Raw genomic sequence first — 24,787 nt, forward strand, 5'->3', positions numbered from 1 at the left:
CTACGTAAAATACTGTCTATGTGATCTCAAATTTTAAAGCAAACACATAATTTTCTTATGGTTTCTTAAACATTCACTTGAACAAAACTGTACAAATCCAAATATATGGTACCCTAGGCATAACACCTACATGAACTTCTAACTTGTTGTCTCTTGAGGTCTCTGGGTGAGACTTGGATTTAACTTGTACAAATGCAAAACAAAAGTCAAACATAAAATAATAATAATAATAATAATAAAAAAAAATGCTCTGATGCAGTACCAGGCAGTGGCTTTCATGGTTTCTGATCTTAACTGATTGGAAGTGTTATCATGTACATTGTTTTGCCTTGGTATAAAAGATGGGCTACAGCAAATATTCTGCTCAATACCAAAGATTTGCTTGTGAGTTGTTTGACCATAACTAGTTGAGCATGTCCCTTAGTGGCTGACGATATGTGCATCTCTGATTATGAGCAGAAGTAGTAGGGGAACATCATAGCCATGTGTTGAAAGGAATTCTTTGCAGTTTGGATAATTCACCTTTGGAAACATTGGGGTTTTGTTCAACATCCTTAAACAACCCTTATTCAGGGACCTTTTGAGTGGGATGGGCTACTCAGCGTGAAGAAAGAATTTTGGGTCCCACTTGCAAGGTCATGCACTGTTTATCTTGATATGTAATCACCATGTCATGCACGTGATGCATGTGCCTGGTGTACTCTTATCAGACAGGTAGTCATGATGGGTATACTGGGCTTTGTATATTTTACCCCAGTGTCACTTTGAGGGCATGCACTGCACTCTCACTAAATAATAATAATAATAATAATAATAATAGTCTAATGTTTAACACTTTAGCATTCATAATATTAATAATTTGTTTTCTAAAGTAAATCAGAAAGAAAAGATTAACATTTTATTTGACTTCCAACTACATATGATACAAAAATTCATAATTTGAAAGAGAGTTAGGACAAGAACAGTATTCTTGGTGTAAGCTATTTTCCAACACACTCTGTTATGAAATTAAATTTAACCTGAATACAAGAGAATAACATAAAACATAACAAAATATTTTAGAAAATAGAATTTAAGGAAAAATAAAAAACAATAAAAAATAAGAAAATGAATGTATTTATACATAAGAAACAAATTGTATGGTTAAAAAGTTTATTTCACAATCACATGATCACACATTTGATATAACAGGACAGTATCTTGGGCAGGTAAGTGTCTTCCATGAAACTACAGGTTAACCAGATTTTTAATGAATGAAATTTGGTGTAGAGAAACTTTACAAAAGACCACAGGATGTATACCTATGGTGGAGCAGTATGGCAGAGCCAGCAGGTTCTTCTTGTATTTTATTCCATGTCACCTATCTTTATGCCCAGTCAACTATGCCTTTTGTCTGTGTGGGATCACAAAATACTAGGGTTTATATAATAAACTAAAAAAAAAAATACTTTGAAGGCTGTGTCCCTGCTTAGCCAGAGGCCAAAGTCAAATGATTGAAACCAACAAAGAAAAGAAATAAAAATTATGTCGATTAATTACCAATTTCCTGAAGATATCTTCTACCACATTGTTGTTCACTCTGACAGCATCTACAATCATAGCAACTTGGTCCATCACAACATCTAAAGATTTATGTGAAAGCTTGTTTCCATCAGCAAGACAGAGCCAACACCCTTCCTAGGAATTAGAAAGGAAATAATGTTAGCTCTGATGTTTAAATGGTAGATTATTGACAATTTCATCATAAATTCAAACTATGTTACTGCAGGCATTGCTTTAAGACTGAACAAAGCACACAATTCAGAACTAATACAATTTCAGACTCATCTGACAGGACTGATATTCATTTGACACCTTACAGATTTGATTTTTTTAAACATTTCTGCTTATTATGCAACTAGCTACATAGCTTCTGCAAATTATGTGAGTCCTTAGAAATAGCAGCCAAATATCTCTCAACAAATGTTAAATCATTTATCCCACTACCTTTTTCAAAAATTGGCTTCAACTTCTGTTTGGAAACCTCCTTCATCTTTAGCCATTTTTGCACTAAAATTATTTTCGTTAAAGTTTGTATCATCTCAGTGTAACTATTTTATGTGGGTGCTAGGCTGAAGCAAAATTGTAAAAAAAATGAAATTGTTTTGTTAAAAAGCAAAACATTTCCAAAGCAAGTCTGTCGAATGTAGTCCAAAACATTGTAGTCCCCCACCTCTTCCTGTAATTAAATAAAGTTAATATTGAACAACACCTAAAATTATAACAACCTTTGTTATCTGAAGAATGCATAATAATTTAAGTAAATTAAAACTTCCAGAAAGATTCCTTTCATATATCTTTATGCCTGCATCTCCATTTTATTTAAACATGTATTCTAGATGGTATCATGTAAAAACGTCTGTGCAGTGCCACACAAAAGCACCCATACAGTACCACGTAAAAGTGCCCATGTGGTGTCATGTAAAAGCATCCAGCACACTCTGTAAAGTGGTTGGCGTTAAGAAGGCATCCAGCCATAGAAACCATGCCAAATCAGACTGGAGTCTGGTGCATCCCATTGGCTTGCCAGCTCTGGTCACATCGTCCAACCCATGCCAGCATGGACAGCGGATGTTAAATGATGATGATGATGATGATGATGAAACTTACATTTAAAAGTTGAATTAAATTGACTGATGAGGTAAGGTTAAAAGCCATAAGAAACCTAATGACTTTCAGTGTCAGAGTATAAAAAAACTGGGATTATTGGACCAAATGGGTAATAAAATCTCAAAGCAATACAGATGTAATAATGTTAAAATGTTTTATATAACAGTTTACCATTGAAGAACCTTGAATAATTCTTTGAATACTTGAAGCATCAAAGTGTGGGTTGCATTTCAGCAGATAGTAAAACTGAGCAATGACATTGGCAAGGCTCTGAAAATAGGAGAAGTAAAGAGAATTTAATAGGAAACTGGATAATATGGTCTCATATACGTTGTCTGGAAAGAAAGGATTACAGCTGGTATAATGTGATTTAGTTTGGAAAGACAGAAGGATTACAGCTGGTATAAGATCAAGGTCTGCTAGGTATCAATTTCAAGGTGACAGGTATTAATAACAAGATCAAAGTTGAAAAGTATGCAGGATTAATTCACTTGGCTTCAACATAAAATAATTACTTATTCCTTTCGATGCTAGCAAGCCAAAAATAAAGTTGATCTAAACAAGATTTGAACTCATACTGTAGAGGGATGAGATCAAATACCACAAAATGCTTAGTTTGGTGCTCAACTTTTTCTGCCACTACACAGCTGATTGCTATAACAACAATTTAGGAAACAGAATTACACTTGAAATCATGTGAAGAATCACCTTAATAGTTTCCTTCTTTCCAGCATCAGGTGTTCCAACCAGATAGACTGGCTGAAGATTCTGAAGGGCCAGGAATATTGATAAAAAACATTTTTCTGTCACAGGAGTCATGATAATGCTTGGGTTGCTTCCACAAAACTCATTGCCATAGACAAGACGATGATCAAGGATTTCAAAATGAAGCTTCAGTTCTGTGTCTGATAAGAATATAAAGATACAACGAAAGATTTCATTATTTGTAAATGACAGATTGCACTCATTGACATTGAATGCAATGGATATTTTGTTGTTGTTTAACCCCCTACCCCAATGTAAACCTGATCCAGCAGTTTGACAAAGATGTTCCAGTTATGACCATCCTATCTTTTTGTATATCCAGTGGTGTAATTTGAGGGAAATGTCACAACTATTTCTAACAGATTGAATGACTACATAGAGGCTCAGTTATGTGACACTAGATCATCCCTTATTATATAATACAGCATCTCAAGGGCTGGTTCTCTTTGTCTCAACCACTAACAACTGCTAACCCTCTACAAAGTTCAAATAAGACTCACATGAAGTACTGTATCTGGGGCAGTGGTGCTGATATACATACAGACATTTTAAATCACATCCAAATTAAGGATATTTGACTGACTGGCATATAGACACACTAATTCCTCCTTGTTTTTGTATCACTGCAATAATGGTTTCTGCTCTTCAGAATTGGTTGGTCTAGTGCCGTCTCCACCTAAACACTTGTCTCTTCTACTATCATCACTTATGTTGTGTCCTTTACTCCTCACTAACCACTATTCTCAGTCATTCTTCCTCAGAATGTCAACTCTCAGGAATTCCCTATGTTTTCCCCCATCCAGCTGTGTTGTTGCAACTGTTTAGGTGGAATGTTAATAACATCAATTTTGCATTGTAGTTAAATGTATGATACTATATGGTAGTGAATCATGAACATTGAAGAGAAAGCATGCATAATGACTGGACAGAAATGAGATAAACATGATCTACTGGGAATGTAATGTTAATTAGCCCCCAGAATGTAAGTGAATTGCACATTAATTGCACATTAAAGACATCAGATGATGTATGTAGGGGATGGTGACTACTGGTGAGGACATGTAATGAGTATGAAGGATGTGTTTTGGGTGATAAATTGTTGTGAGGATTAGCTGTAGAAGTGGAAGACAAAGGAAGATACAGGATGAAATGGTGACATCAGGTCTCAGCATGCTGGGACTCAGATGAGATACTAGAGGATCATGGTGAATCTTGTGTGGAACTACTCTTGTCCTCTCTCTCTCTCTCCTCTTCATGCTCTCTCCATCTCCATAGTAGTGCGTATTTTGCTGTTAGCCCTTCTCTTTCTCTCTCTAGTTTAATTTCTCATTTTCTTTCACTCTCTTTCTGAGCTTTCTCCTCATTCTTCCTCTTTTCCAATTTCTGAACACTTACATTCTTATCACCCTATTACAAATACTATGGCATACTTACCATTGTCTGATACCAAGTAACACTTGAGGTATCGTCTCCAGTCAAAGTCTGTGCAATGTTTTACCCTTTTCCTACATATTGTATTAAGAGTATCTCGAAGATAGAGAGTTTGCTGAAAGAACAAGGTAGTATAGGCTGAAGTTCAGGAAGGTACAGGGTAAAGTAGGTAAGATGTAAAAGTAGATAAGAAGTAAATTAAGTAGAACCAAGTAGAAGACAATGTAGGTAGAAAATAAAGTAATTTAAGTGTTTTAATTTTTGAAAATATTATTAATGGATTTAACAAACTGTAGATATAAACCAGTGGTGTTGGTAGTGGTGATGAGTGGTCGTATTTGTGATGGTAGGGGTGTTGGTGGTAGTTCTTGAGATGGTATTTATAATGCACAGATATTGTTCCACAAGTATATTTGCAGTAAATGATAATGTACTATCAAAAATTTAGAAAACAATATTCAAAGTCCATTTTTCATTTCAAAGTTTCAGCTCAGAGCTGCGGCCATGCTGATGCACCACCGTATATAAAAAAAATAAAGTTTTAGTTTAGATTCCTTGAAAAATCAAAGGCAGCTGAAGATTTCATGTAAGCTAATGGTGATGATTTCATATTTTGGGGCTATAGTGTACAGTATATATTTTAAACCAATTCTGTTGTTTCCATATCTGGATAAAATTTTAGTCTAGCCCAGGTTTCCTCCCAGGGAGGAATTCAAAATTAGTATGGGAAGCAAATAAAAAAAATCAATCATAGAGAGTTCCTGCTTGTGTACAGCAGTGAACTTCATCCCATCATGCCACTTATTAATATATATGTATATTGAGTAATTAAGTGTTAAATGTTTTTGCATAAGACAAAAGACTCATTGATGTTGAGATGTGAACTGTTGATCTTTTGGTCAGAAGACATATTCCTCCTTATCATCACCACTAGAAAGAGGATGTCAGTTGTATCCTAGCATGGCATAAACCCAAACTGCATTTCATCTCTGCTAATTTTCTTTATAATTTCATAATTTGAGCCATAAGTTTGATACTTTGTTGCTTCCTGGAGCTTCTCTTTTACCCTTGTAGCAGTTTTATTAGAATTTCCAAATTTTGTCCTTTGTTTTTCCTGACCAAAATTAATAATTTAGCTAATGATTCATTCTTCTTGCTAAGAGTGTAATTTTTATTACTGAACATTTCTTGGTTCACTGCACTAAGTATATTAGTACTAATTTTTCTTAGATTCCAATATATTGTATTTCAAGTCATTGAAACTGAAATTTTCTGCTTTGCAACTGGATGTATTCTATTTAGATAAAAAATATAACAGCACAACAGTTTCATGTTTTATACACCTTTTGATTTCACTCCTTAGCCTTCTCTTTTTTTTCTTTTTCTCTGCTTTAAGTCTGCCATTTGTCTCCAGTCTACATATGTTTCCCATCAATGCAAGTAATTGAGATGATCTGTTGGTAGAAGGAATGTTTTTTTTACTTCAACTTTTTGGAACTAAAACAAGGTGATCTCCATTGGGGATTCTGTGAAAACAACAACATAGGGTCTGGAGTTGTTGTGGCTGGTTCTGCTACTTTTCTACTTTCTCAGGCTCTAACTGCTGCAAGTTTAACAGCTGAGCTTTCTGCTCTGTGTTGCCAATCTTACTGCTTTTGCTACTGCACTCACAATGGGGCACAGTACTTGAAGGCCCTGAGTTCTGAGGGGTTATCAGCACTTATAAGACCATACTGATTCTTCATGCCATTCTATATTACCTTTGCCCTTATTATCTGCTCATATTGTACTTCAAAGGTGGCAATGAGCTAAGGGTTGATGAGCTGGACTGTTACTCTTGCATGCATTGGCCAATGTATTGTGATCTGAGTCTTGGAGCAGGTGTTTCACACTACTTTGTTTTTTGCTTCATCTCACCCTCAATCTCGAAAACCAAGTAGAGTACTCCAATACACAGGTGATAGAAACAACATATACTTGGCCCTTCTTTAAAAGATTCTTTGAGAGCAACTGCAAAAATTTCCTGCATTTTTGAAACAGAAATTGCTTACTCTCCTTCTCCCTCACCTCTGGATAACTGTCACAAGTTAAGAAGTATTTGATTCAGTCACATCTTTTGTGCCATATCATCCTTTATTTCACAAGTTGCCTCATATTCAAAATTTCCTTGCTAAGAAATTTTTGTTGTTATTTTTCTGCTAGATTTTGTAATATACTTGTTTGTGTTTGGAATGATGTGAGTTGTGCTTTCCAGTGAAAACCTCACTTCCTGCTTATTATGTAAAGTTCAAATATTTATGTTATCTTGTTTATGACTTGTTTTTCTTTTTTGTTGAAGTTCTGGAAATACTGTTTTTGTCACTATGTTTGAAATGCCTAACAGTGAAAAAAAATTGGTGAATTAAATTATTGTTTTTTTCCCCCTCAAATAAAGAGAAAAAAAACTATCAGTAATAAATACCTACTTGCTATAAATGCAGTTCAAGCAAAAAATCCAGCTCAGTGTGTAATCTGATGTATATTTTGAAATCAGATGAGTAATATGAAACAAGTCTTGCTAAGGTAAAAGAACAGCAACAATAGAAACAATTGTTTCCGATTTACACAAGGTCAGCAATTTTAAGGAATAGGGGTTAGTCATTTACTTGACTGCTACTATATTTTATTGATCCTGAAGGGATGTAAAGCAAAGTTAATCTTAATGGGATTTGAACTCACAACATAAAAAGCCAGAATGAGAGTTACAAAGCATTTTTCTGATACTCTATCATCATCAGAAAGCGTCGTTCTCCATACTGGCATATTTTGTCTGTTTTGGCATGGTTTCTATGGCTGGGTGCCTTTCCTAATGCCAACTACTCTACAGAGTGTACTGGGTGCTTTTAATGTGACGCCAGCATGGGTGCTTTTATGTGGCACTGACACAGGTGCTTTTACATGGCACCAGCATGAGTGCTTTTACATATCACCAGCACCCATGAGCTCCCCAAAACTAGGACCCCTCAGCTGAGAGAGGGACATAAAGAACATGCCTGTATGTATGGCCATGATTTTACTTAGCTTGGCACATATTCTCATACACAGCAAACAACCAGCAGTCCCAGTCCCTTGTCATCTCCTTTGTGAGGCCCAAAGTCTGAAGGCACTTTCTCACTGCATTGTCCCATGTCTTCCTGGGTCTACCCCTTAAATAATACTGATTTCTAGATAATGCGCAAGGTCATAATTTTGGCAGGTAGAAACAACCGATGAAATTGATTCCAGTACTATACTTTATCTGCTCCCTGAATAACAATGGCAATACATATTAAAATGAAAATTTCTAAAACTGAGACACAGCCACAAATTTGGTGGAAGGATACAGTTGATTGTAATGACTCCTGACTTTGCCTGGAAATTATTTTATTGACATTAAAAGAATGGAAAGCAAACATCATTCTGAGCAGAAAGTGAATACAGAATGCAAAATTGTATCATTTTTAGCTACATATGGTGGGGTGCTGACAACTTCCTGGCTTTGGGTAAAAGAAAATGCAGGAAGATCAATTACTTATGATTTTATTTAACATATTCCCCTCTCAGATTCACACAATTAATGCAGTGGTCCTTCAATACTTCTAAGCCCTGTAAAAGAACTGAGAAAGTTGGGCCTCCAACCAGGTCTTTCATGATACGCTTAAAGCTAAGAACTTTTCAGTAAACTCTCATAAATATCTTTTACTTACTGTTACAATCTTTTCATTTCTGATTCGTATATATGTGGATTTGGCATCACAAGAATTTTTTGAAAAGGAACGACTGAACAATGTCAAGATCTTGCTATAAGTGGTGCAAAACTTTTTGTAGGTGTTAAACAAAGCTTTGCGTTCATGCTTCACTTCCATAATTCCTTTCTCTACTTCTCTGGACCATAAATATAGGACAGCAAGTTGACATATTTGAGTTGGATACTGTAGTAATAAAAAAAAATCATATATATATATATATATATACACACACACACCATCATCTTCATTTAATGTCTGTCTTTTATGCAGGCAAGGGTTAAACAGTTCAATAGGATCTGAGGAATCAGAGGACTGTATTGAGCTCCAATGTTTGCTTTGGTACATTTTCTACAGCTGGATGCCTTTCTTAATGCCAATACTTTACAAAGCATACTGAGTACTTCTTACATAGCACCAACAATAGTGAGGATGTCATGTAACTTACAAGACTAAGAGGGACTATAGTAGAGAGGCTAATTGTAATGCATTATTTTAGGGTGGGTGGGGGTAATTGGGGTGGAACTGGAAAAAGAGATAAAAATGGTTGTGAGATGTTAGAGTGTACCCTTATGGCACATGGTGAACAGAAGACCAAGAGTGGGTTAAGTTTGCATGAATGTCAGATGAGAGTGAAAGATGAAGGTAGGAATGAATGTAGTGAATGGTAAACAAAGGTGGTAGTTGAGGGTGAAGAGCAGCAGAATGATAATATAACTATAGATTGGATAAAGATGTGAGATAAGGAGATGACGGAAGTGGAGGATTTGATAAATGCAGCAAAAATGTGGGGGGAGAGAGAGAGGAGAAGAGGGAATGAGAGATGCATAGTGATAGGGATGAACAGAATGGTGAACAAAGGTGAGAGACGGTGGCTAATGGTAGATATAAGACAACATAAAGAATGAGGTACAAGTGTCAACAGGATGTCATTCAGGGACAGGGAGAGATAACTGGTTGCACAGAAAGGAAGGGTGATCAGTGGAAACTAAGAGATGGGAAGGATGATATGAATGAGGGATGAATGCCACAAGGAAGTGGTTCTAGGCAAAGAAAGAGTTAACTGGTATCACAGAAAGGAGATGAAACATGTAGTTCAACTTTCATTCAATTACAACTGATGGAGGGATAAGTTAAAGTGGGGTGAGATGGTGGAGAAGGCTTGATAGAGACAACTTAGGCATGGACATAGTTGTGTGTATATGCACAATGCTTTTAGAAGCTCATATATGTTGTGATCTGTGGTCATCTCAAGTACAGCATATCACTAAGCCCCTTGGTTCTTTGTCATCTCCTCTCAAGGCTCAGTCTATGCATATTGTATGAGTGGTGCAAACAGCATAGACACTGCTTTTTGTGTATAATACAAGTATGATCAATCTGTACTCACAGAAAGTAGTATATACATTTAGTGCCCATATTTATCTCAGTGGCAAGGTTTCAAACTACTATGTTACTATCCACACACACACCAAACCCACCCATTTAAAACCATTTACCTTAGCAATGAATTCTTCAAGATTTGTAGTTTGAGTAATTTCTTGGATGGCATTAAGACTCATCTTACCAATTGTATCATGAATAGTATGCTTCAATTCATTAAGCCACCATTCCACGCTATGGCATACAGGAACCTATACACAGAAAAATATTTAGACAGAGATAGACAAATATATGGATAAATAGACAGATAAACATATCAAGAGTATTACAACTGTAAATTTGAGAATGATTGCTTCATTACACCACAATCTGAAGGTTACAAAGAAATAGATACAAAATATTTGATGAACAAAAGAGACGATAAACCCTTAAATTGTCAACAAAAATGCTGAATCATGTTTCTATGGAAGATATACATATAATCAGCAATTATCCCAAGACATCATCAAAGTAAAAACCTTTCTATGTGATATCATCATCTTGTTTAAACAATAAACAATGCCATTCATAGAAAAGGTTAACCAGGAGTAAATATAAAAACAATTTCCATGTTGATTATTTTATAAATTGCAATGCTAAGAATACTGGTGGGGCATTGTCATCAAAGCCTCTGCTTACAAACACAACTGGCCTAATATAGGTGTTTGGAATAAAAACAATCATGTACTGCTGTGGAGGTCAATTGTCAAGCAGATGTGAACATTTATTCAAAATCAAACCTACAGCTTTCCTGTATAATTGACAAATATATATATTTGTACCAATAATTATTAGTGCACTTGGTTATGTTTCTAAATGCTCAACTAACTATCTTAAAAAGTTGAAATTTTCAAGCAAAGGAAAGCGTTATCTAATCTGTATTTTGCAAATTCAATCAGTAGGTGGAACAGTGAAAATACGCAAGATTTAATTAATGTTGATGTATAAATGCTAAAAATGCAGCTCTGGTGTTTAGTTAAGTAACTGTCCCTTTATGAGAAGAATTCAATAGAATAAAGTAAATATATGAAAATATATGCACACTTAACACACACACATATTTGCTGGAAATAGAGGCTAAATTGTTCTCAAACAAACTTTATTTTTAAAAAGGGAAGACACACTGAATAACCTATTCATTGCCTGAAAATAAGACAGGACAGTCATGGGTGGAAAGCTTTGATCTTAAGTCTGTTCAATCAGAGTTAAACAATAAAAAAATGCATACATACATACATACATGTGTGTATGCATATGTGTTTCTATGTGAGTGATGCGTGTGTGTGTGTGTGTGTATATACATATAAAAACATAAATAAGTACCTTTTTATTTAATAATAATTTTTCCCCATCAAAACTTTTCACAGCTATCATTTGTATTTCAGCAGTTTCTCTCAGTTTGATTTCTTGACTTAATTCAGGCTTAAAAAAATAAAAAATGATACGAATAACAATGATTTCAAACTTTGGTATAAGACTAATATCAGGAAAAGGAGGAGGATATTAGCTAATTATATCGACCACAAGTACTTAGACTGGTATTATATTTCATCAACTTCAAAAGAATGGAAAGTAAAAAGTTAGAGCAAATACTGCAAGGCATTTTCCCAATACTCTAATAATTTGGCAATAATGAGAATGATAATTATTCTAAAGACTAAATTTATAACAACAAGACCTATGAGCAAATTAAGAATTAAGTAAAGCTTATGAATAAAGCTCATGTTTGTAGGTTCAGTCCCACAGCATGAACCTTGGACAAGTGTTTTCTACTATAACCTTGGCTCAAACAAAACCTTGTAAGTGAATTTGGTTGGGGGACATTGAAAGAAGTCAGTATACAGATGTGTATGTGTGTGTGTCCATCCTTGTCTTGACATCTAGTGATAATTATAAATAGGTGTCACTGCGATACAAGCAGAGTCATGCAGCATAAACTTGTTTGGTCATGAGGAAATATTACCTTGCATGAGAGTTGGTGAGAAGAAGAGCAGCAGGCTGTAGAAAATCTGCTTCAATAAATCCTGTCCAACTCATGCAAGTATGAAACAGTGAATGTTAAAATGATAATTAATACATGTGGAAGAAAGCTGTGGAAGAGGGAGACCCAAGAAGACATGGGACAAGGTAGTGAAGCATGATCTTTGAATGATGGGCCTCATGGAGGCAATGACTAGTGACTGAAACCTTTGGCGATATGCCACGCTTGAGAAGACCCGTCAAACCAAGTGAAATCATAGTAGTGGCTGTTGTCAGTGTTACACAACTGGCACCCATGCCAGTGGCACATGAAAAGCACCTTTTGAGCATTGGGCCTCACGGAGGCAATGTGGCTAATGCCGGTGTCATGTAACTAGCACCTGTGCTAGTGACATATAAAAAGCACCTTCTGAGCACTGGGCCTAAGGAGGCAATGACAAATGACTGAGGCGTTTGTCAATATCTATGTTTGAGAAGAAGTCCTGTCAAGCCAAATGAAACTGTAGTCATGACAGATACTGGTGTCACGCAACTGGCATCTGTGCTGGTGGCACATAAAAGCACCCATTACACTCTCAGCGTAGTTGGCACTAGGAAAGACATTCAGCCATAGAAACCATGTCAAATCAGACTGGAGTCTGGTGCAGCCCCTCAGCTCACCAGCCCTAGTCAAACCATCCAACCCATGCCAGCATAGAAACAGATACTAAATGATGGTGATGATGATATAAAAGCACCTAGTACAAAGCCAAAACAGACTATGGAACCTGGTGCAGCCCCTGGCTTTGTCAATTCCTGTCAAACCATCCAACTCTTTTCCTTTCTGACGAAGAACTATGCTCAAAATGTTAAATGCCCTCTCGCATTGAATTAATACATTCCATGTGCAGGTCCTCTTGTTGTTTTGTTATTGTTATTTTTAATGTTCAATTATTTGATTTGACTACACACACACACACACACACACACACACATATAGGCATTTATAATGTTACAGGTCACACTGAGGAATTGGGCTATGAAAGATGTCCGAATATTGAATTTTTGGTGAGTGAAATAGACATCAGTTTATACATGTAAAGAATAAAATTTAGCTACATTATGAAATGTCTAAAAAAATTTTTTTTAATATTAAAATATGTAGTTAAGTTAAATTAAATTATATAATTAAGTTCTTATTAAAATACTATCATAATTTTATATCTAGTTTCCCCATGCTGGGCAAGTTTTCTGTGTAGGTTTCCTGAGGCAGTTTAATACAGTTGGATGCTCTTCCTGTTGTTAACCCTTTTACTCAGCTCTTAGAATATGTGGAGACAGTATGCTTTCATGAATAAGATAAAAGGTGATATTTTCTTACAGTTGTAAAAATTTCTATATTTTGGTCAAATTGTATATCTGAAGCTGCAGATTCTGATAAAATTTCTCTTCTTTTTTCAAGTACTTCAGTTTCTATTTCATGGACATATCCAAATAAAGATCTGAAGCAAAAAATATATTTTTCCATCTTCAACAACACAACTTCATTAATAATTGTTACATTTGTAGGATAAGCCTGCACATGTGGTCTTATACAATACTATATTGTGGATAGTGAAACAGTGTGCTAAACAGCCTTTATGAAATTAATGCATATTTAAACACACACAATAAGCTTCTTTCAATTTCCATCTACCAAATCCAATCACATAGTTCTAACTGGCCTGGGGCTATAACAAAAGACACTTGCCCAAAGTGTTACACAGTAGGACTGGATCCAAATCCATATGGGTGTGAAGCAAGCTTCTTATCCATACAGTCATACTTGCACCTATATGTGTGTGGTTGTATAACATCATGATTTTATGCATGGTATGTGTTGAAAAGGTCATCATGATATGAGTCAGTTCTTATTCAAAGATACTACTTTTCTATACATCTTACACCTCGCAGTTTTGGCTTGCTTTCTAGGACAGGATGCCCTTCCTAAAAAAAGACACAACTTTACACAGTGCACTTGGTACATTTTATCATGGCACGAGTATTAAAGATGTCATGTCCTCAACCAAACTATAAGGTTCACTTTACTGTGTGTTGCAAATTATTTTACAGAGTGTACTGAGTAGCACCAGGGTTAGTGAGGTTGACTTGTACCCCATAAGACTAAAGAGTCCTCATTGCTTTATGGTGTGTTCTTCCACTTAAAGCATACACTGAAATGGTGAATACAAGAGAGACTGAAGATAAAAGAAAAGCCAAGTGGGTGGAGTGAGTGAGAGTATGATAGTAGAAAGAGAGTGATGAGGGCAGTAGAGAGAGAGAGTGAGAAAGAAATGGACAATGGAAAGATCAAGTGATGGAAGAGTGTATTGAGTACAAAGAGATCCAATGCAATCCTTTATACAGCGGTTCCGTAGTGGATGAGATAGGTGGAACGATAAGAATGATAGTATGTGGAGACTGAATATGGATAGGTGAGAAGGATGGGGTTAGACAGGTTTAATGCCATTCCAAATTATACAGGTAATATGGTACAGTGAAATTGGTTGTGTAGTGGACAGACAGGGAGAATGAGCAATAGAAAGAGATGAGTGATAAGGAAATGAGATGGTAGATGGTATCAAACAAGGAGGGGAGGAAGCAGATGTAGACTTAACTGGAGAAATGTAGATACCTGGAGAGAAGAAAAGCAAGACAATTGAGTTTTGGAGTATCACATTAACAAACAAAATGCTCAGGACATCTAAATCTGATGTTTGCTTTTGTCAAATTAAATGATACAGAGAGATGCAACAGATAAGGAACAGACACACATGCTATTTTCACAGTTTGCTATCTCTAACAAAATAAAGCTATCAGCTCACTTTGAGTAACCTCTCATATCAGTTGTTGATGCCCCACTACGTTTGTACCCAACTCTCTATAGCCACCATTATGTACTTCTAACCTCCATCTCTGTCCCTGTACATATCTAAACTTTGGAATTCCCTTCCACCATCTTGTCTTCCTCTTCAATATGACCTCCAGTTTTCTAAGTCTAATGTACACTGTCACCTATTGAGTTCTGTCTAGCGCCCATTTTATTCCAGTAGCTCTTACGTTTTCAGTAGTCTAAGGACCTTGTAACAAGCGAATGCTTTAAAAGAAAAAAATCTCTCTCTTTTAACTCATCATCTTCTTATTTTCTAATCTAGCTACAGATTTATTATACGGTGGCTCTCCACTTGTCTTGTACGAGCACTCATCACCTCCTTTCTAAGCTATTTCTTTTACCTTCCATGGTACTGATATTTGCCATCAACTACACCTCCACTCTAGTACATCATTCACAACTACCGCCAACTCTAACCTCTGTTACTCTCTTCTAACACCCCTATGAACTAAAGGTCACACTACTATGACTTTACTGATACCAACTATCTCACCTATGCCTGTCTCTGGATGGGGAGTGTCAATGAGGTGTTTTGCAAGCCACATTGCACCTAACAATCTGCATACGCAATACTCACTTCCTTTTTGTTTTAATAGCCAGTGATGGCATTCCTGACATAAGTCAACAGCAATCAATTTTGCTCAATGTAACCAAAAAATTTGTTCATTTGGAATTCGTCTGAACGATTGATAATGGACATTTATTATCTCCCCCTAATTGTTAACACAGGGCAATGAAGCTTACTGTCTGATTTCTACAACTTGGCTATGAATTGTCACCTGTAAAATAAATATTAAATGGTATCAAAGATTAATGGTATGGAAATATAACAATAATTACCCCAAAATGGGCAATATCGATTCCAAAGATTGGGGACAACTTAGCGATGCTAAGAGAACTGGGTTTGATAGAAAGAAGAAACGGGGAAATTGCATTCTTTTCTTTTCTAAGTAGTTTCCAAGTGATCTAGAGCAAGATTCTAGATCTTCCTGTATATGTAGCAGCACAGATTTAAGTTGCATTTCTCCACAGCAGGCCTTAAAAAGAAAAAGAAAGATTGTTTTGAATTTAATTTTGATCAGACTGGAAAGTCAATATATTTTACAAGAGTTACATATTTTACAAGAGACTTTAGATGTCAGAATCTGAAAACATGTCACACTAAAATCTGTCAAAATGTTGCATTGAAATGTTTTATCTTTTGTGTTGTTTGATTTTGGAAAATTTTTCTCTAAAAATATAGATATTATTTATCATCAAGCCATGCAAATAGTTTCTGTAAAGTAATTCAACATGCTTATGTAACAGCTGATTCCCCTTACACCAACTTACCACATATTCTTAACTTTCAGGAAACTTTCTCTCTCACATACAGATAAAGTGTATGGGTAACAGTTAAAATATCCAGTCAGGGGGCTTGTAATATTGGGTACCTCTGTTGAAACTGACCAACAAGAATCATCCTCAAAACTTTACCACAACTATACTCACAATCAATATCATACTCATTAATACCACAACAATCTTAATTGTGATGATGATGATGATGGGAATGATTGCAGTGAAGATGTTGATAATGATGATGGTGATGATAATGATGATGCAATAGACAGAAATTACCTGCAAGACATTCTTAATTTCAGCATACTTTGCCATAACCTTACACCAATTGGTATTTATAGGCGCAAATATTAGATTTTGTTGTTGCAATTCCTGGAATTAAAATCATAAATATTTTCAATATTTTCCAAAAATTCTGCAAAGCAATAATGCCAAAAGTAATATATGATTTATTCTGTAAACAAATAAGTAGATCAAATGTTCTAGATACTTCATTTGAAGTTTTGTTAATTTCACTCTGGAAAACAGAAAATGGTATTGAGAATTTACAGATGTTAATTGCCAGGAATGTGGCATAAGTGAATGCAAAGACCCAGTTTTCAGTAACCTGACACAGGCCATTCAACCGATTGGCAATGACTTACATACACAGTACAAATCTATATCACTGGCTTCTTGCTGTGTTCATGAAGACTTGTCCAGTACAACAACAAAAAAAAAAATCATCCTACAACCATTTGGATGTGCTTGTATGTGTGCGAGGCCTTGTTCTCCTTCCTCTCTCTCTCTCTCTCTCTCTGACAAACATTCCTTCCTCCCCTATCTTTGATACTATGTGACTGCAGTATTTACCTTCAAGCCGTATCACACACATTACATCCCATACCTTTCGAAATGGTGCCCCCCCACCCCAACTAATTTCATTCCTCATCATCATTACTCACAGCATTTCAACCAATCATCTCCCCTCTGTGCCTTCAGGTACAGCCCTTTTCCCCCCTCTGCTGTGTTCTATTCTAAACATCTCTCTTATCTGTTACCATTCTCAATACCCTCCCATATCTACCATCATAGCCAACCTACTATAGCCCCATATGTATCCGTATATCTCCTTCTCCATAGATCCTATACTTTACACATCATTCTACTACTTTCTATTCTATGCTCCTTCCTGATCCACTCTTATGTCTCCTACATCACCCCTCTGGTATTTGCCATCATCTGCATCCATACCAGTGTTCTTCACTCACTATACTAACCTCTACCTTCACCTGTTTATTCCCTCCTCACATTCTTATGAAAGCATCCATTCTCTCATCCCCTCTTATAATCTACCATCCTCTTTTATGCTCATGTTCTTGTTCCTTGAGAGTTTGCTCTAGCACTCCATCACTACCTTTCTCTTATCTCCTTCAGTCATATATCTCCTCCATAGTACAACACTTATGCTTGCCCCTGTATCACACTTTAGCCTTCAACACTTGGCACACAGCCACTCATCTTCACTGTCCCCTCCCAAATACTTCTGTTCTTTTCTGTCTTGCAAGTTACATGGCAACCTCACTAGTGCAGGTGGTATGAAAAAAGCACCCAGTACACATTAAATGATAGTGTCAGTGGCACAAAAAGTACTCTGTTAAGTAGTTGGTGTTAGGAAGGGCATCCATCCATAGAAATCATGCCAAAGATGACATTGGGGTTTCCTGTTAAACCCATTCTACACATGCCAGCATGGAAAGAGGACATCAAATGATGATGCTGATGCCTTTTCACTGCTTCATCTACCACTGCTACTACAATGACTTCTGCTCTTCTGAACTACACAGGCCAACTTGACCTTGCAATGTCTCACTTCCCAAGACTCACACTGTATGTATGTTTCTCACAATTCTGCCTCTCCAGAACCACTAGCCTTTGAAGTTTCTATGCTGTTCAATTTTTACCAACTTATGTCAACCACCAGATATTCAAAGCTGAACATAAACTACATCAATTTTATAAGATCTCAGACGACCTTAAGGGGCTATGAGCATTGCTGCTTTTCTGCTAACAATACAAATGTCACTGTTACCTTGTTTGTGGATGAATTTGAAAAAACTGCTTCCAAGTGTGTCCAGAGTTTCTGGACGTCAATCCACAATTCCAGAATAAAACCTAGTTCTTTCAGTTTTTCTGTCCACATGTTTACATCTTCTTGCATTGGAGAAATATATGGAGAAGTCAGCATATTTGCTAAAGTAACTTGAGAATCTTCCAGCTGCTCCAAGAGTCTTTCAATAAATATGTGGTCCAGAGTGACTGGACCAAGTGTTTTATAATTCTGGAAGATCAATTCTTGCTCTGTCCACTCTTCCTCTATTTTGGACATCATTGTCTCCAGTTCCATTTCCTTCATGGACACATGGCATATTTCAACAACTGTAGATTTATATCTGAAAGAAAGCAAGGTAGTCAATAATAATCGTAATTAAGATTAGCCACTTTATTTTGATGTTAATTTTTTTACAGATAGGTAACTTAAAACTTGTCTAAGCTATTGATTGTGATTATACATATTGCTAATGCAAAACTTACTGTCAAAATATTTTATAATAAACCTCATTATTTGACCAGAGTTCTAACCACAACCATTATTAATGTGAAGCTTACTGTCCAAATATACTTCATCACTTGATCAGAGTCCTACCATGACCATTTTTTTGAGAGGTATAAGGCAATGGGGGAGTAGATATGACACTGCCTTATGCTGAAGTGCAAACAATATAACTCATGACATTTAATTACAACCCTTTACATTTTAATTTTCAAATCTAGTTGAGATCAATTTTGTATTTTATCCTTATGTAGATCATAAAATAAGTGACAGTAAAATAATGTGATCAATATGGGGATACACTCTAATATTTGTCATACTCAACCATAATTGTAGGATAATGTAGTTCCAGATACATTATGTCAGAACAATAACAGTAATAACAACAATAACAAAAGAGTTTCTACATGGTCAACCTGCTAGAAATAGTAAACAGAGCACCTTTAAAACAACATAATGTTTTTAAAAATTAAGAATACATTACTTAATGTATTTGTCTATTTATTATGTCTAGTGTCTGAAAAAAGAGGATGGATATGGCTGGATCACTTTTGATTACACATCTGCTGGATTAGAGCTAACCTGGAATTAACAATGATAACCAAAACCTCCACCAGAAACAGCTGTGATTAAAAAAGAATCCTGTTTGTAGATTATGACTCAAGAAGAAATAAATAGGTTGTTACCTGGGTAGATTGATATTAAAGAGATGAGATAATCTCAAAACAGTTACTTCTAAAGGAAATGTATTTTCTGTGACTGCCATTACTTGCAACCAATGGCGATTACGAATTGTCTACAATCAAACAGAGAAAGCATTTTATAACATTCATGAGGAAAGGCTTTAGCTGAGAAAGAAGAGAGCATAAAGCTATACCAAGTTGCTATATGGGAAGCTAAATGTTGAGTAAATTTAGTAAAGGAAGAGAATAATAGAGATTTGCGATTTTTCTGTGACATGAGGGCCAGAAGGATGAATTTTAGGCTGCAAAGCTGTTCATTAGTGTAAATAAGGAGATCATAGGGGGAAAATGTATGTGTTATGGTATTAGTGTACTCAGCCTCACTAACACTGAGAAAAAGAAAATAAGGTGTGGTAGTAAGACTATGAGAAGTTTTTGAATGAAGAGAATGAGTAGGAAAGAAAGGAACTACTCTGAAAAAACACAACCAAGCGACTAACTATAGAGTCATAAAAGCCATTAAGGATATGAATGCAGTAAATAACAAAATCATCAGGGAGAATTTCGGAGATGCTGAAAATATCTTGCAAAGTAGGACACATGTTAATTTCTCGCAAAGTCAGTCACGTAGTACAAAGGGGTAATATAACATCAATGACTGGTTTAGTAGCACCACTGTCAATTGCTACAAAACAAAGGAGGTGCTCAACTATAGAGGTATCAACTTACCAAGTTATGAGAAACAGAAAAAAGTTACAGCATTGGAAGAGAATTAACTCTGATCAGATGCAGTTTGGGTCTATGATTGGATGGAGTACCATCAATACACACTTTTGAGAGAGACAACTACAAGACAAATTCTTAACTAAGAGCAAGCTACTAAACCCAACAGTCATTGATCTTGAAAAGGCCTTCAGATAACTGACAAACAAACATACATATATATATATATATATATATATATATAAATTTAAAGAATGGAGTAAACGCATGTTATAACTGCATACTTTTATTCCGACATATGTTCCGAAGAATTACAATTTATGCAATCCATAGGATACTCGGTTATAATGTCTTATGTTTAAGCTGGTTCTCATACATTTCCCTGAGGAGAAGTTTACATTTTTAACATCGCCGATTCCTATGGATCGCATAAACTGTAATTCTTCGAAACATATGTCGGAATAAAAGTATGCAGTTATAACATGCGTTTACTCCATTCTTTAAATTTATATATACTCAAATACTCAAAATATCAAGGAGTTTCTGCCTCACAAACAGGAGTTACACCACAGTTATTTTGTGATCTTTGCTACCCTGGTATCTATTAACCCATTTATTTTATCCGAATTATTCTTAATTAAGAGAAAATAAATACATATAATTAAATATATATATATACAGCCGGCATAATAACTAATCTATATATTACCTTTGAATGAAGAAGTTTCAAGATTGGAATGGTTTCTTGGTACATTGTAATGGCAGGCTTTAGGCTGTGATAAGTATTATACTCTTGAAGCTTTTCAGACAATAATAGGTAGTCATCCCAAAATAATTCCACCTTAATAGAAAAAAATATAGAAAACTAAGTCAAGTTCTTTAGGCTTTTTCCTTAATTTTTCAGTTTGTTTCAGCCACCATGGTCACAACTATACTAGAGTACTGCCTCTAGGTTTCTATTTCTTTTGTCCAGGAGTTGAATATTTTGAAGTTTTTCAAATTATTAACATTCTATTTAGAGATGAAACATTTCTTAAATATTCATATCTACATAACATTTCAATAATTTTAGTGTACATAATATCACAAGTGTATAGTGTAGTTTAATGAAGTGTTTTAATTAAGATATTCCACTTTTAGTAATACACATCATATAGAAAGATCCTTGGTTTTAGTAAAACATCTTTTGTTAAGCCAAAGAGGGAACCTCTATGTGGTCATCTGACTAAGCAAAAGTAGCAGTCAAATTCTCTCAAATTACAACCACACTATTGTAGAAAAGGAAATGATAGATAAAATTGTTCTGGGTGTCCTGCACTTAGAAAAAGATGAGGTGGCTGTCATTGGAGTGCCTTTGATTATAAGTCTGCTTGATCAAGGGTGAGTTGGAGTTAAACAACTTCCTTTGGTGAGATCTTTCAGTTTAATAAGACAACTCACCCTTCAATATACTTTTCCTGTTGGTAAGACCCTCACCCTTCAGCAAGACACCTTATTTCTATCCTGAAATTAAAGGCTTTAAGTAAATTATGAGATCTTACTTAAACTTTAGTCAAATATAATATAGGTGTAGTAACGCCGTGCACATGCGTAGTCTCACGCATGCGTGGAATTAAACAACCAAGCGTTCCCGCTCAATTCATTCTGTTTCTCGGTCGGCCGGCCATGAGCATGGACGTGTCAAGCAGTGTCTCCAACATTCCAACCTGGAGACAGTCTTTTTCTTGCTGGCCAGCAATAGAGCATGGACGTGTTTAGCTGTTACTCTCCATCTTTCGGACTCACACTCGACAGCTCGCTTACATCTACATACCAACGTCCTAACAACTATGCTCACACACACAGAAGCTGTAACAACAAGAGCTAAAGATGTATATATTTACTACCTGAATAAATGTTGTTTAAGTTGATAGTCTGGAGTTCAGCGTTCTGTTATATTTCTAATTTTATATAGGAAAGTCAGGTATACATCTAATGATGTATAACCAACTTTCCTATATAGGAAATAAAATATTTGAAAGTAGTAGAAACTACACAATATTAACAGTGAAGCAGGACATTTTGTAGGAGGTAAACTTACCATTTTCACAGCAGTTCTGAAATCAACATCAGACCACAAGGTATTTTGAAATTGATCATCAAACTGAATAAACCTTATGTAGAGGTCATACAATGAATATACCATCTTCAGATCCTATAAATGATAAAGAACTGATGATTTAAATACATCAACCATGTGTACATATGTATTAACATATATATGTGTGTATATATGTGTGTGCATAATCATTTTTTTCCTGTATTTCAATTCTTTAGACTTATTCAACAAAGATCCATCTTACACCATCAAAATTAGAGAAAACTGCATACACTCAGATGGCAAACTTTAGGAAAGTCTTGTATATTTGATTGTCAGTTCTTCCTAAACTCCCATTTAGTGTTTCTCTTCAACATTTGAGAACCTTAATTGTAATTATAAAGAAGTGTGAAAAGAAATTGTAGGTTGTAAAGTTAAAGACCATAAATATTCCCTTCTTTTTCATGGATTTTAAGGTGTTTATGTTGGCTGAACATCCGTCTAGCATAACAAAGCAAATTTTTCATGTTTTCTGACCAAGATGATAATATCAAATCAATAGTGGGTGGTGTTTAGCCTCAGGTATGATTTAGTACATGATGATAGAAACTTAATGGTACACAGTCTGGTAATTATATAGCTAGGAGCATTAATAAATGACTTAAGTTGAAGTTAAAGGGTTTCTTGCATAAATATAATAGTGTCATCACCCTGAATGCACAAGGAATGTTGGTAGAATTCATGATTTTGATATTCAATAAATATTTTAAGGTATGAACATGTACAACAGTAATGCTTCAAATGTTTCTACATTAAATGTCATAGTATATTCACAAAACATTGTGCCATCACTACTATAGTATTTTGAGGAGAAATGCAGATTACACAGTTTACGATAAAAGACATGGCATAAGTTTTCTATATCTCTTGTCAAGCTATTTTCCTTAGATTAATTAATTTTTATTCTTAGATTGAAAATTTTCAAAATGTCACTGATTCAAGAGAAGCTGCACTTTTCTGCTAATTTTGATTTTGTTCTCAAGTTTAACATTTTGATAGTGTACAGTGTATTTCTTCAGCACATCTCTATTAAAAAATATATGTTCCAAATCATTCTTAGATCACATGGATTATTATTATTATTATTATGTCCAAGTTCACAGCTCTTATTTAGCAATATAATTATGCAATTATGCATTTGTAAGGATGTAAATTTTGTTGTCCTTTAAAACTGAGTTCCTATACACCAGGATATTTGATAATAGAGTCACATTGGCACCAAATTAGCAGAAATGTATTTCATTAAGTGAAATGCACTACAAATGTATTGCCTTTCCAAAAGCACCCAGTAAAACTAAGCTTATCTTTTGATCTTATACATTTATACTTGAATATAACGAGCATGTCAACATGCATATTAAACATTATTTTATGATGTATGGAATTATTTCAGATATGTAATACATTGACAAAATGAAAGAAATATAAAATGGAAAAGAGAATAAATTCAATATTAGATGATGATATAGAAAACTAACTTTATTCTGTGAAACTGTAACTATTCTTTTATCCATATTCTAAGAATAAGACAAAAGATATATTTTACCTCTTCAGTTTGGTCAAGTTCTATAAATGTATCAATTGACACTCCAAATGTTTTAGATACAGTTTCAAGTATCTCCCTTTCCTTCTTTAGGTTTAAACATTCCTCCTGAAATTTATCTAATCTCTCAACAGTCTCTTCAGGACTTGAATCTGGGATATTGGGACCTTCACCATCAAAAGAATTTCTGAACTGCATTACTTTAACAACAAATGCCTGAAAATAAAAGGTGTGTGTGTATATATATATTTATATATATATATATATATATATATATACACACACACATAAATCAGAAAAAAAAAGTTGTAACATTCTAATATGCCATGCAACAAAGTAACCAATGCAGAAGTCTTGAAACAGGCAGCACTTCTGAGCATAACAACTATTCTGTGCAAAAGGAGACTGAGATGGCTTGGATATGTGAAGTGGATGGATGACAACAAAATTCTCAAACAGTTGTTGTATGGTAGTAGACTCAGAGAATGACCAAAGCTGAGATTCAAGGATACATGTCAGAGAAGCCTGACCAAGTGCCATATTGATGCGAAGACTTGGGTAAAGTTAGCTGAAGACAGAACAGTATGGAAAACCTCAGTGAGCAAAGGCGCCAAACAGCCTGAGGAAGAAAACAACCTGCCCCTCAAAACAAAACATCAAAGAAACAAAGACAACACACTGCAGCACCTTCCTTGCTTGCAGATTTTGCCACAGAAATTGTTCATCAAACATGAGGGAAGCTGCAGGAAGAAGACTACAATTACCTAATTAAAACAGACATTCTCTGCTGCTTAGACTGTCAAGATGTAAAGAGTCATAAATATATATATATATATATATATATA

The 24,787-nt window shown here is 35.2% G+C and overlaps 1 protein-coding gene across 3 annotated transcripts in view; it reads right to left on the reverse strand.

Moving 5' to 3' along the window:
- The window catches only part of LOC106872129 (dynein axonemal heavy chain 5), a 183,710-nt gene that overhangs the window by 105,725 nt on the left and 53,198 nt on the right, over positions 1-24,787 (reverse strand). For all 3 annotated transcript variants that reach the window (XM_052965662.1, XM_052965663.1, XM_052965664.1), the window contains exons 24-38: positions 23,946-24,158; positions 22,343-22,456; positions 20,972-21,103; positions 19,543-19,652; positions 18,335-18,695; positions 16,543-16,635; positions 15,763-15,959; positions 13,372-13,492; positions 11,355-11,453; positions 10,109-10,243; positions 8,571-8,795; positions 4,849-4,960; positions 3,358-3,554; positions 2,821-2,919; positions 1,540-1,677 (exon numbers count right to left, since the gene is read on the reverse strand). In XM_052965662.1, the coding sequence (XP_052821622.1) occupies positions 1,540-1,677; positions 2,821-2,919; positions 3,358-3,554; positions 4,849-4,960; positions 8,571-8,795; positions 10,109-10,243; positions 11,355-11,453; positions 13,372-13,492; positions 15,763-15,959; positions 16,543-16,635; positions 18,335-18,695; positions 19,543-19,652; positions 20,972-21,103; positions 22,343-22,456; positions 23,946-24,158 (2,346 nt within the window). The remainder of the gene's footprint in view (positions 1-1,539; positions 1,678-2,820; positions 2,920-3,357; positions 3,555-4,848; positions 4,961-8,570; positions 8,796-10,108; positions 10,244-11,354; positions 11,454-13,371; positions 13,493-15,762; positions 15,960-16,542; positions 16,636-18,334; positions 18,696-19,542; positions 19,653-20,971; positions 21,104-22,342; positions 22,457-23,945; positions 24,159-24,787) is intronic.

Source organism: Octopus bimaculoides, chromosome 2 (assembly GCF_001194135.2).
Source record: "Octopus bimaculoides isolate UCB-OBI-ISO-001 chromosome 2, ASM119413v2, whole genome shotgun sequence".
NCBI classification, from domain to species: domain Eukaryota; kingdom Metazoa; phylum Mollusca; class Cephalopoda; order Octopoda; family Octopodidae; genus Octopus; species Octopus bimaculoides.